General features: G+C 36.9%; 1 protein-coding gene across 9 annotated transcripts in view; it reads right to left on the reverse strand.

Annotated features, from left to right (window-relative positions):
* Positions 1–9485, reverse strand: part of TNNT2 (troponin T2, cardiac type) — a 34257-nt gene extending 24772 nt beyond the window's left edge. For 2 of the 9 annotated variants that reach the window (XM_039329372.1, XM_039329371.1), the window contains exons 1-4: positions 9347–9480; positions 4532–4579; positions 545–555; positions 433–450 (exon numbers count right to left, since the gene is read on the reverse strand). In XM_039329372.1, coding sequence (XP_039185306.1) covers positions 433–450; positions 545–555; positions 4532–4569 — 67 coding nt within the window. In that variant the 5' untranslated portion in view covers positions 4570–4579; positions 9347–9480. Of the gene's footprint in view, positions 1–432; positions 451–517; positions 556–4531; positions 4580–9346 lie in introns of all 9 variants that reach the window. The other 7 variants (XM_039329378.1, XM_039329373.1, XM_039329376.1 and 4 more) reach the window with 7 other exon arrangements.
* Between the last annotated feature and the right edge of the window lie 3447 nt (positions 9486–12932).

Raw genomic sequence — 12932 nt, forward strand, 5'->3', positions numbered from 1 at the left:
TTATATTGTCAGGAAGGATTTTATAAACATAAAAATAATAATGACATCTACTAACTTTTGAATACCTATAATATGGTCAAATGTTCTAAAACTGACAGTACTTAAGCCAGCTTGTATTTCTCTCTGCCTATACCTACCAATCCTGATAAAGCATTCTTGTAATTGCAAATATCTATTTTCTTCCTCCCAGTAAAGAAAAAAAACAGACTAGCTGAACCCTTCCTTTTTTAGTAGGAATAATATTTGTTAAGAGTACATAGATCTTTGCTCTTGCTGTATAGAGGAACTTGTGCCAAATAATTCTTGCCTTTCCTGTATCACATCACTTCATGTTTTGTATCTTGGAGAAATCTTGTTTTGTTGTTCACTGTGCTTCTTCATTCCTTTAAAAGACATAAAACTATGACTTTTCTAATAAGAACAGAAACGTACCTTCTTCAATACAATCTTCTGCCGCAAGATAAACCAAGAAGAAAGGAGAACATTAGAGTTTGTTAAGAATATCTGAAAAACCTACCAAACATGATTGCGTTCTTTGCCTTACCTTCCTGTTCTCTGTAAAGCAAAAAAGAAAAAAAGCTAGATTAGAATAATGTCTAAGCTTTTCTTTTCTTAAAGCAGGACAGAAAACAGTTCTCCAAAACAAGTCCTAGTTACAATCAGCTTCAAGTTAAGGAGTCATGTTGACCTCTTGCTTGTCAGAACAAATAGTCTTATGACATAGTAGCTTATCAGCTTATATTAATAGGCCAAGAAATCTTTGAGTACTTCCATAGCAATTCTTGACATCACTTTATTATTTTATTTGTTAAGTAAATCTATAAGTAAATTTATATTTGTTAAGTAAATGTATTTGTTAAATGAATTTGCATTACCCCAATGTTACTCAGGGTAGGGTACATCAAAAAATGAACAATAAACAAACCAAAACAAAACCAAAATCACATAACATTAAAACATATACTATATATGAAATCCAAAATATAAAATCACAACCAAATACTTTGGGATTGACTCCAGATTGATTTCATGATCACAATGTCTATTTTGGGAAGCTGACTCAATTTATCCCAAAAGTACTTTTTCATGAGGCAATTGGACTTTCTTCTTGGATGAGAAGCGAAATGTCTTCAAAGAAAAACAAGAAAGTCCAGTTGCCTCATGAAAAAGCACATTTGGGATAACTATGACCTGGATGACTGACGATCTACATAGACAACTTAATTTATTTGCCCAGAACTCTACCTGGCAGTAGCATCTATAAGCATACTTCTGCTAAGGTAGATATCCTGTCTTGGAAGTTATCCTCAAACCTCACCTGGACATCTTATTTCAGTTGGCTCTGAAACAAAACCAAAACCAACATCCATTTGCAGGTTGTAGATTCATTGAGAGTACAATATGGAGACTTTTTTTTCTGAAAGGCACAAGCTGTTCTTCTTCCCTGTATTCTTGAGTAATCTTATGAGGTATTTCTTTATGTGAATTTTGTAATTGTATTATACCCATATAGTCATTGTGATTATGTATGTGTGTATTTTAAATAGTGCTTGGTGCTTACTAGTGGGTAGCCTATGTGCAGTTCCTGTGCCTGCATTAAACTGTCACCAAAGTTCAGCAACGTTTCAGAGAATCAAATAGTGTGATTGGTATAAATTGGGCTTCAGGGACATTAGAAGTTTCTTCTGAAGTTGTATGCCTTAAACTGTCTGCACTCACCCAATAGAGAATGGTAAACTACAGAAAATTCTGGCTGCACCTGCTCCCCCCTTTGGAGTGGTAATTTAAAAATAAAAAGAAGCAAATCTTGCCAGTGAAAGGTTACCTCCCAAATAATGAACTGATCTGTTTATAAGTACTTTGGAGATCAAGAGCTCAGTCTTTTTGTAACCCAGCCAAATTACAGCTGGTTCTTCCTCTAAGAGTTATGAGACAGGATGAGGCAGATGTAGCAAGATAGTTCTGATCTCCTCTCTAAAATTGTGCCTCTGAAGCTTTACCACTTTAAGATAAGGTTATAATGATTTTAGGCTTCACTATTTTACTCTTTCTTCTGAACAGTGAAACTCTTTGCTAGAAAGCTGACTATTTTACATGAAATCATGTTTAACGTTTGTATTTTGGACTTCAGGGGAATAATCTTTAGGCTGGAAGTAGCATGAAGTCTATTGGATATTTTAATGCATGAGTTCATGTTATGCATCAACTGGAGATGCAGCTCAAGTAACAGGAACAGGTGTTGATTACATGAAGCCAGAAGGAGTGAGACAGTTCTGAAAGATTTTTTTTCCCCAGTAGTCAGGTGAGATTTTACAGCTAAAGTCAAGACCATATGAGAAACTGCTCAGTGAACTGAATTGAGGGTGTACAAGAAACTGAGAAAGTGTGAAAGAATGGGAGGAATCGGGCATCCAAATGGTATGAAGAACTTCTAGAATTGCAAACATAACCAAGTGAAAAGCAGCTAATGACTGCCAAGATCTGTAGAGTGCTATGACCTTTAAGTGGTTCCTAATTATTGTATTTATAGTTTTTTTTTCTGTAGACATAATTTTCAAACTACTATAATCTTCCTCATCTGTGAAGATTTGTAATTACTACAAAGGATTGGTATCAATTAAATAATTTTTAGAATAAACGGGAACATATACAGGTATCGTCATGGTTCCGATAGATGAGACCATTTAAAAGAACTTCAAGGCAAGGAATTCTTCCTTAAAGAACATTTTTATTTGACTACAAAATAAAGATACATACAAAGGTGAACCCAAGACTAAATTCCCCTCCCCTTGGTTACACAGTTGCAAGTTGCAATTCCCACCCCAATTTGCTGTCATAAATCACATTCACCAATTGTTAGAAAACCTCCCAGCTCTCCAACCCACCCAAATGTTATCAGTAATGACCTTGGTTCCCATACATAAGAATTGTTTTGGCTAACTGAGAATTACACACACCCCTCTTCCTTCTTTTAAACTAAATATGTGGCAACAAAGACAAAATAAAAATGGCTTTAGTTCGGTTTGTCACAGCGTTGACAGGTATATTAGATTCTGAAATGTTATTCCTATTGGCAATTTAATATTAATATAGTCAAGGCTAGGCTTTCAGATCAGGCTGCTTGCCTTGTTACCCTCAAAAATGCATTACCCAGTATTGTTGTGATTAGCTCTATCAGTGCTGAAGGCTGATGCTGGGAATAAACCTCACAGTCATCATGACTTAAATATGAATTTCCCATGTTCACCTGGCTAGCCAGAATTGGAGAGAGTAAACTGAATGGACCATTGCTTTGATTACAATACCAGACAATTTTTATGTATTTGTTCTTAACATGCTTTCCTGAAAGATGTGTTTTAGAAAGAAATAAAAAAGAGGGCAAAATTTGCATAAAAGTATATATATTGATTGATATTTATGGGTACATATTTAGAAATAATATCTCATGTAAATGACATTAAAATGTATTTTATTTTGGCAATTATGGTTGTGAATAGGTCATCTGCATGCTTGCTCAGTTCACTATCAAGATCTACCTACTGGTGAAGAACATCAAGATCCCTTTTCTCCCCTCACAAGATGCTTTATGTTATATCAGATTTAAAATGGGCATGATACACAGACAACACTTCAAAAACAGACATATCATCTCTAAAATAATACAGAGCCAGAAGTGAAAATCAGGGATCAAGATTCAGAAGGAAGCTCAAAGCCAACCCTTGGAGCTACCAGGTCCTTCTGTTTCTCTTTGTTTCTGATTCATATTGCTGATTTCTATTTCTTTTTCTCTTTCATGTGCTAGTTTCAGCTTATTCTGACAAATAAGCATAGAAAAAATATTTAAAAAGAACTGACTTGCAAATGTTTTCCACTGACTTTGATAGTTGAATAGATTTATCATGTTTAACAAGTAAAGGCCCACCAAAAATATTGCACCAAGGGCTTGGTGGCACAGTGGTTAGAATACAGTATTGCAGGCTAATTCTGCTGACTGCCAACAGTTCGATTATGACCAGCTCAAAGTTGACTCAGCCTTTCATCCTTCTGAGGTTGGTAAAATGAAGACCAACATTATTGGGGGTAATATGCTGACTCTGTAAACCACTTAGAGAGGGCTGTAAAGCACTATGAAGTGGTATATAAGTCTAAGTGCTATTGCTATTGCTATTGACAACCCTAGAAACAGCAATGCTTACCATGCAAATAGCTTTCAAGAAGGGTCATGGTGCACTTTCACTTCTGCTGAGTCCATAGATATACAATAGTTATTGTCTTCCCAGTCATCAATCTTTTTCTCAAGGCATTTGTTATTACTCAAACTGTCTCATAGTTGTAATTCCTAACCATCGTTTATAAAGGAACAAACCAGAACTACACTCAAAATTGTGAGTAATAGCAAAATAATAGCATTAATGACCTGCTGGCCTTCTGAATTTGAAAACACATGACACACATTTATTTTACTTATTTTTCACATTTCTGTATCACCCATCTCCATCAAAGAGGGATTTGCACAACAAAAACCACTTACTCTTCATATTCCTCAATGATTTCTTCAGTGTCTGACATTTTCAGTTACCTGCCATTAAAAAAAAAAAGCAAAATAAAGTTTCAGAAGATATGAAAATGCTGGAATATGCTGAGTGCCATCTACAGGGTGCTTTTAAAAACAGAGATATGGAAAATATTGAAGCAATCTAAATTGAACTTGATATCGGGACTGATAGTCACCAAATGCCTGATTGACCCAAAAATGTTACTGAATTAACTGCAAAAAGTAGGCAGATTTAACACAGTTCCAAGGAAGCCAAAGTGAAACACAGCATGGTACCTCAATGTGAACTGAAACTGCAGTTTTTAATGCACAGTAATAAGCCATATGTATATGGAGCTGAGCGTTTTAATGATGTATCTGTCATATAAGTACTTGGAACTTATATCAACCTGATGTTCTCAGATAAGATGGATTTCAACTCACATAATTTCTTCCTGTTTTCTGGGAATTTTGATCTATTTGGAGAGCACAATTTGGGAAAAACTGAAATAGAGGATGCAGGATTTGACTGACTGTTGAATGATATAATAGTGACTGGATGAGTCTCAACAATAGATTAGCATGACTGCCATCCACGTAAAACTTTCCTGAGAAATTATTGGTCAAAACTTTAGGCATAAGCTAGCCTTCCAAAACTAAAAGTTCAGCATTTGGTATATGCTAGGAATTTTTTGAGGTCCTGGTGAAGAAATAAGACCCTGTAGATAGATCAGAACAACTGAAATTTCCAGTTGATCTGTTAAGGCAGCCTCATGTAGGATGCATTGTAGTAGTCTAACTGGGTGATAATAAAGGCATAAGCCACAGTAATCAGATCTCCCAGTTCTAAAAAGGCTGCAACTGAGCAAAGGCCTCCTGGGGCCATAGCCTCCAATTGTGAATCCAGAAGGAACTTTAAGTTGCAAATCCAGAAAGAACTTTAAGTTGCTAATTCAGAGGCAATACAATCAGATCCAGAAACAAAACAATAGGTGTAAAAGAACCCCAGTGTAGAAACATCAGCTCCATTGTGCAAAAGTTCAACTGAAACTTGTTCCATCCAGATCTTTAAAATCTCCAAGTAATGGAACAAGACTTCAACAGCATATCCAACCTGCCCAGGATCATAATGTACAATTGATATCATCATCATCAGTATATTGATGTTATTGGTCCCCAAAGCACTAGATGACCTCCCTAGTGGCTTCATATGGATGAAAATAATGAGAGAGAGAGAGGAAGGGAGGGAGGGAGGGAGGGAGATGATCCTGCACCACCCATAAAGGAGGAAACCATTAAGGAAAGTGCCAGACCACTGAAAAACAGTGCTTTAAATCTCTCATAGAATGTGCTGTAGTTGGTCCTGAACCACCATCTCAAAAATCTTTACTAAGAAGGGAAAGTTAGAAACCAGATGATAGTTATATATAATACATTCAGATCTCTTAAAGAAGGAGAAGATCCACACCTCTTAAGGATTTCTGGCATTAGTCTCTCTTACAATGAGACATTCACACTTTCCCAGATAAAGTAGAAATAGGGTATTTGTAACAATTTGGAATCAGTTCTGTTCATTCTCATGATGATACCCAAGTACAACAGCTAATTACATCTATGACTAGTTCCACAGCAGTATATGTGAAAGCTAGACAAAGGTAGTCTTAGAGAGAAAGAAAGTCTATTTAGGGATAAGAGATAAAAGGGAGGAAAGGAGGATGTTCTCCCTAAAACCCCTGCCCAGCCAAAGGTCTATTATTTTTTTTTTTGTGTGTGTGTGTGTGTCTACATCTCAAGAATCAAGTGCATGGGCTTTAATTCTCTAATATGTAAAAAATGAGTATTGTGAGGAGAGTTGTAGATCACCCCTCACATCTGCTATGTGTAATAGCACTTGATTATTACCCATAAAACAGATAACAAGAAAAATATAAGAATATAATTAATCTGTAAAATTCAAAACCACAAGATGTATGATGAACACTAATTTGGATGGCTTTAAAAAGCAATCAAATAAAGTCATGGAGGACAGATCAATTAAAATGCCTTTCTTTAAATACCATTGGGAAGAAAAAATGGAATCTCATATTTATATAATTTTCCAGCAGTGTCTGGTTGGCTTTGATTAGAAATATAATGCCAGACTAAGATGAGCATTGGCCTGATTCAACAACAACTTATTGTATTCATAAGCACAAGGCTGCAAGCTGAAATATTTCTCTAGAATCTCAAGTTTTGAGTTGACACAACAGTTAACATCTATCCATTCTGGAATACTGTACTGTAGTCTCTATAGTTAGTAAACTGTGTATATTGTCTTTGGGGAAGGAAACAGCAAAAGATATTGACAAGGAAAGCTAAGCTTTTAGTGCAATGAAGTCAGAAGAAAAGGCAAACACCACTAATATCTAATAACTGGCATAAATGTAACTGTTGAATTTGGCCTGAGGTCAAAAAGCACTTCTTTGCTGATAATAGTGACAGCAAAGCTTGTTTTTTTATTTCCATTTCACAAGTCAGCAGCATAATTCTTCTAAAATAAGTACATGAGATTAGCAGTGGAACTGATAAGAAAGAACAAGCAGAGACATCACAAGTAGTCATGTCTGATATAACAAACTAAGGACATAAGTGATGTGAAAGGCAACTGTTTTAAATGAGGTGAAGAAATATACGAGAAAAAAATTACATTATGGTTCAAAATAATAATTGATATGTTTCTTTCATCCTACCTCTACATTACTCTCTTTTTAAAAAGATTAATCAATACTTTTTCTTACTTTCATATTTAACAAGTTTAGCAATAGTTGTAACCTCACAGGTACACCCTATAGTCTGGAGACAAAAGGAGGAATTTTCTGCAGTATTGCCTGAGGCTAGAGTCTGGGGAGCTCAAACATCTTAAATTTCTAGCAACTAGTGCCAGAAACAACATTGGTAAATAAGTCCTTAATCACATCTAAGCTATTATCCCAAATCAAAAAGTATTTTGCATTCCTAGTGCATACCTAGTGCATACCTAGTGCAATGCCAAATCTATACATCTTTCATACAAGAGTTAAAAATGCCCTTAGTTATTAGCTTCTTCTCTTTACCACAAACAATACAGTAAGTTTGGAACTCTCGTTTTGCTCACAGCTTTCTGAAATTGAAAAAAAGGACTAGCTAGGGTCTAAGTCTAAGGTCTAAGTAGTTTCTCTCTTCCCTCTGAGCTTCATGCTTAAAGCTGGTTAACCCAAGCTCACTTGCCTATGTTTTCACCTGCAACAATATAAGCATGTGAACCTTGTTCTTCCTTTTCCTTGCTTAAAGCATCCCCAAGTCTTGGCAGCTGCTTTCAGCTAGATCAACTAGATCAGCTGTGAAGCAAATCACCAAAGTGAGAGGCATTTTAAGCAGGTTCTGGGGAGTTCAACAAATAATCCTCATGTGTCAGATCACCTGTTCTGTTCCTTATGTCCCTGTTTCTCTTCTACTTTGGAATAGAGCGTCACAAAGTATGCATCATTTGAATTGTGCCTAACAGCTGTAAAAGAATAGAATCAAGGATGTTGCTGCACAAATTCACAGTGGTATTATGAGAGCAATAAAGGAAATGGCATTTGGAGCAGCATCCTAATCAAAGGTATATAGCACATGTCCAGTTATTTGAAAACTGAATAATAAGTTGACTTAATTACTTCTAATTTTTCTCTGACTTGGTATAAAACTTTCCTTACCTAGACATTCAGTTTTCTAATAATCTGTCCTGTCACTCTTAATGTAAAAATGTAGATAGTGTATTTAGGACACCATTTTTCCTGTTATATACTAACATACTGCAGTCCTATAATTGTTTTTTTAATGAATCCACATTGTAGTCTTTTATAATATTTTTAGGATCACAACCATCCTGATAAGAATTTTTTGTTACCTCAGGAGGACACTAGCTATAGTCCTCTGCAGTATTTTTACATAATTTTGAATCCATCTATCTTAACTAATGAAGAATTAGAACTCTATATGTGTATTTGCAGACACATCAGGTTATTCTTCATAAATAATTAAGCATAAACATTTTTAGGCTATGAAACAAATGAAATGGATTGGTGATTTTATACACATGCACATAGAGAGAAACTAAGAGAAACATTTAATTCACAAGGAAAAATATTGAGCTTAAACTAAGAATGTCTGTCTTTGTGATAATGGCCATGTTACAAAAGGCAGTTATTGTGCAATACAAAAGCATACTTCAAACAAGCTATGTACTCCTGCTACTGACTTCCCTTGTTCATCTTTGAATGGTTTCCAACATTCAGTGAAAATTCACTCTTTTTTGCCACCTGGCTTACAAAGGAAAAGAAACACTAATGCCAGTCTAATACTAATTTCCCCCAACTTATATAAATACCATGTTTTCTAAATGTGCACTTAGCAAATCATTTTACACAGGTTGGTACTAGAATTCCTTGTTTTGTTTTCAAGTCTAAATATACTGCTCACAAAAATAAAGGGAACACAAATGTATAGGATCCTATACGTTTGTGTTCCCTTTATTTTTTTGAGCAGTATAGTTTTGTGGTATTATAGCCTCTGCCTTCTCCCCCAAACACACACACATATATAGAGCCACATACTGAAATTAATGACAAACTCATATTTTTGCATTTCAAAAGGGTATCCACAGAGAAATTGAGAGGGGGTAGATTTGGGATACTGCCACACAATATATACCCCCTCCCAATCCTAATTTCAAATATGTTCTTTTCAGATATGGTATGTGGCCCGGTTAGTTTAAGATGGAGGAATGCAAGATATGGTTTGACTCCCTACCTTTTGCCCAGAGAGCAGGTGAAAAGTCCTTTCGGTGGGAACAAATGTAGTGTCTGAGAAATGCAATTTAAAAAGAGGGAGGCTTTAACAAGAGCACTCCACCCTTATCAGCCACCCTGGATGCTGGATGCCTGAGTGGAGAAATGCCAGCAGGGAACAGCTTGGAATGTAAAGCTTTGTTGCTATTTTGGCAGGCTCAGCTACAGCCTCTTGTGCAATTCATCTCTTCCCCCCCCCCCCCCGCCTGAGCCCATATAAGCACTGGCTATTGTATAGCCTCCAAAAATTGCTATTTTAAACCTGAGATAACCAAGTGCCCAAGAGTCTGACACAAGCCAGCCAGCTGTCATTCTCGAGTGGCCTGGAACACTGATATAGAAGGTTTGGCTCTACAAAGCTCTGGGTATAAATCTGAAAAGCCAGGCTATGAGTCCCAAGGCATCCTTTTGTTCTCCATTAAATGGAACAGCTACTGATGTGTTACTGTTTGAAAAGCCTCTTTGGCAAGTAGGCTATTGTCTCTTTTAAAAACAACAACAAAAGTGGTGGGTGGGAGGAAACTACAATAAATCAGTTGATCTTGAACCAGTCAATTGGATTGGAAACCAAAGATTCCTTGAATTTTCATAATAAACTCATGGCACTTGCAGCAATCTCTTATCTACCTTTAACCTGTGTCTAAATTTCATTAGAAAGGAAATTCAGAAGGAAAGCATTGGTATTCTGAATGAGTTTCACTGCACCAAGTGGAAGATCAAACAGGTTCCTGGCAAACCTAGCAGACAACTTTGTCTCCCAAAAAGTAAAGAAGGGAACTAGGGGATCAGCCATTTCTAATTCTCACTAACAGAGATGAAATTATAGAAGGTGTTGAAGCCATAGGAACCCTGGGAGGAAGTGATTATGCAATATTAGAATTCAACATTATGGAAGCATAAGCAATAAAACACAGTCAAACTAGAATCTTGGACTTCAAGAGAGTTAATTTCAATAAACTTAGAGAGGGCTTGGGAAGGATTCCATGGATGAGAATCTTCAAGGGGAAAACATCTCAAGAAACTTGGGAAATTTTGAAAAATGAGATAATAAAAGCCCAGTCTAGCACAATACCAACAAAGAGGAAAAATAACAGCTCTCAAAAGAAACCAGCATGGCTGCATAAAGAACTCTCTGACAAACTGAAAGATAAAAAGGACAAGTATAGAAAGTGGAAAGAGAGGCACATAACTAAGTCAGAATATCAGCAAATAGCCCAAGCCTGCAAAGATGAAGTGAGGAAAGCCAAGGCTCAAAATGAACTAAGGCTTGCGACCAAAGTCAAAAATAACAAAAAAAGCTTCTTTCAACATGTAAAAAACAAGAAAAAAGTGAAGGAAATGATTGGTCCATTAGTGGGTGAAAGTGGCAAGAAGGTGACAAGCAACAGGGAAAAAGCAGAACTATTTAACTCGTTTTTTATATCTGTCTTTACACAAAGGGAAAAAAACAGACCAACTTATCAAAAATAGTGCCATAAAAAACAGAATAGAAACACAAGTTAAGATAGGCAAGAGAATGGCAAGTGAGCACCTGTCCAGCCTAGATGAGTTCAAATCGCCAGGACCAGATGGATTACATCCCAGGGTTCTCAAGGAGCTGGCAGATGTGATCTCAGAATCACTGAAATATATTTTTCAAAGATCCTGGAGCACAGGGGAACTACCAGAGGACTGGAAAAGAGCTGATGTAGTTCCCATCTTCAAAAAAGGGGGAAAAATGGACCCAGGAAATTACAGACCTATCAGCCTGACCTTACTACCTGGGAAGATCCTGGAAAAGATAATCAAACAATGAATCAGTGAACACCTAGAGGCAAACAAAGTCATTACTAAAAGCCAACATGGGTTTGTCAAAAATAGATCATGCCAGACAAATCTTATTGCATTCTTTGACCAAGTGACAAAATTAGTGGATCAGAGGAATGCTGTGGACATAATTTACTTGGACTTCAGTAAGGCATTTGATAAAGTAGATCACAACCTACTACTTGACAAGATAGAAAATGTGGGGTAGACAGCATCACCACCAGATGGATCCGTAGCTGGCTGACCGGCTGTACTCAGTGAGTGGTCCTCAATGGAACCATATCTATATGGAGGGAAGTGTGTAGTGAGGTGCCCCAGGGCTCTGTTCTGGGCCCAGTGCTCTTCAACATCTTCATCAACAAGGGGATAAATGGGGAACTCATCAAATTTGCAGATGACACCAAGTTGGTAGGAATAGCCAACACTCCAGAAGACAGGCTTAAGATACAGAAGGATCTGGACAGACTTGAACACTGGGCACTATCTAACAAAATGAAATTCAATGGTGAAAAAAGCAAGGTTCTACATTTAAGCAAGAAAAACCAAATGTACGGGTATGATATAGGGGGTACCTTGCTCAATAGTAATAACTGTGAGAGGGACCTTGGAGTCCTAGTGGACAATCATCTAAATATGAGCCAGCAGTGTGCTGCAGCTGCCAAAAAGGCCAACACAGTGCTAGGCTGCATTAACAGAGGGATAGAATCAAGATCACATGAAGTGTTAATACCACTTTACAATGCCTTGGTAAGGCCACACTTGGAATACTGCATCCAGTTTTGGTCACCACGATGTAAAAAAGATGTTGAGACTCTAGAAAGAGTACAGAGAAGAGCAACAAAGATGATTAGGGGACTGGAGGCTAAAGCATATAAGGAACGGCTGCTGGAATTGGGTATGTCTAGTTTAAGGAAGAGAAGGACGAGGGGGGACATGATAGCAGTGTTCCAATATCTCAGGGGCTGCCACAAAGAAGAGGGAGTCAAGCTATTCTCCAAAGCACCTGAAGGCAGGACAAGAAGCAACGGGAAAAAATTAATCAAGGAAAAAAGCAACCTAGAACTAAGGAGAAACTTCCTGACAGTTACAAGAATTAACCAGTGAAACAACCTGCCTCCAGAAGCAGTGAGTGCTCCAACATTGGAAGTTTTTAAGAAGAGACTGGACAGCCATTTGTCCGAAATGGTATAGGGTTTCCTGCCTGAGCAGGGGGTTGGACTAGATGACCTCCAAGGTCCCTTCCAACTTTACTATTATTAATAATAATAATAATAATAATAATAATAATAATAATAATAATAATAATAATAATACAGAGGACAGAGCAAACCACTTATTACTGAAGACCATTGGAGGAGTTCCCAGCTGTTACCTCTAAAGACCTACATTGATTAGGACCTGTTTGAAGGGTCACTTGTTTCCCATATTATAACCTAGCAGGAGCTAGGAGGCAGGCCTTCTCTATCATTGCACCTACCTTTAGTACAGCAGCCCCCCCATCACTACCAAATTTGTATGACTCAGAACTTGCTCACCTTCAAGCAATCTTTAAAAACTGTCCCCCCCCCCCAGACCTTTAATTAGGATGTTTGGAAATCTCCCTTTAAATTGAGGTGTGCTGTGGAAAGATGTTAATTTATTCCATTTAGTAATCAAGATAATACTTTAAAAAAAAAAAACTTTTGTGAAGTTGCTGAAAGTCATTTTGGAGCTAGTCGGCCAGAAGTATAATCAATCAATCA

The sequence above is a fragment of the Crotalus tigris genome, unplaced genomic scaffold (assembly GCF_016545835.1).
Source record: "Crotalus tigris isolate CLP2741 ecotype Arizona unplaced genomic scaffold, ASM1654583v1 scf7180000024396.1518868, whole genome shotgun sequence".
NCBI lineage: Eukaryota > Metazoa > Chordata > Lepidosauria > Squamata > Viperidae > Crotalus > Crotalus tigris.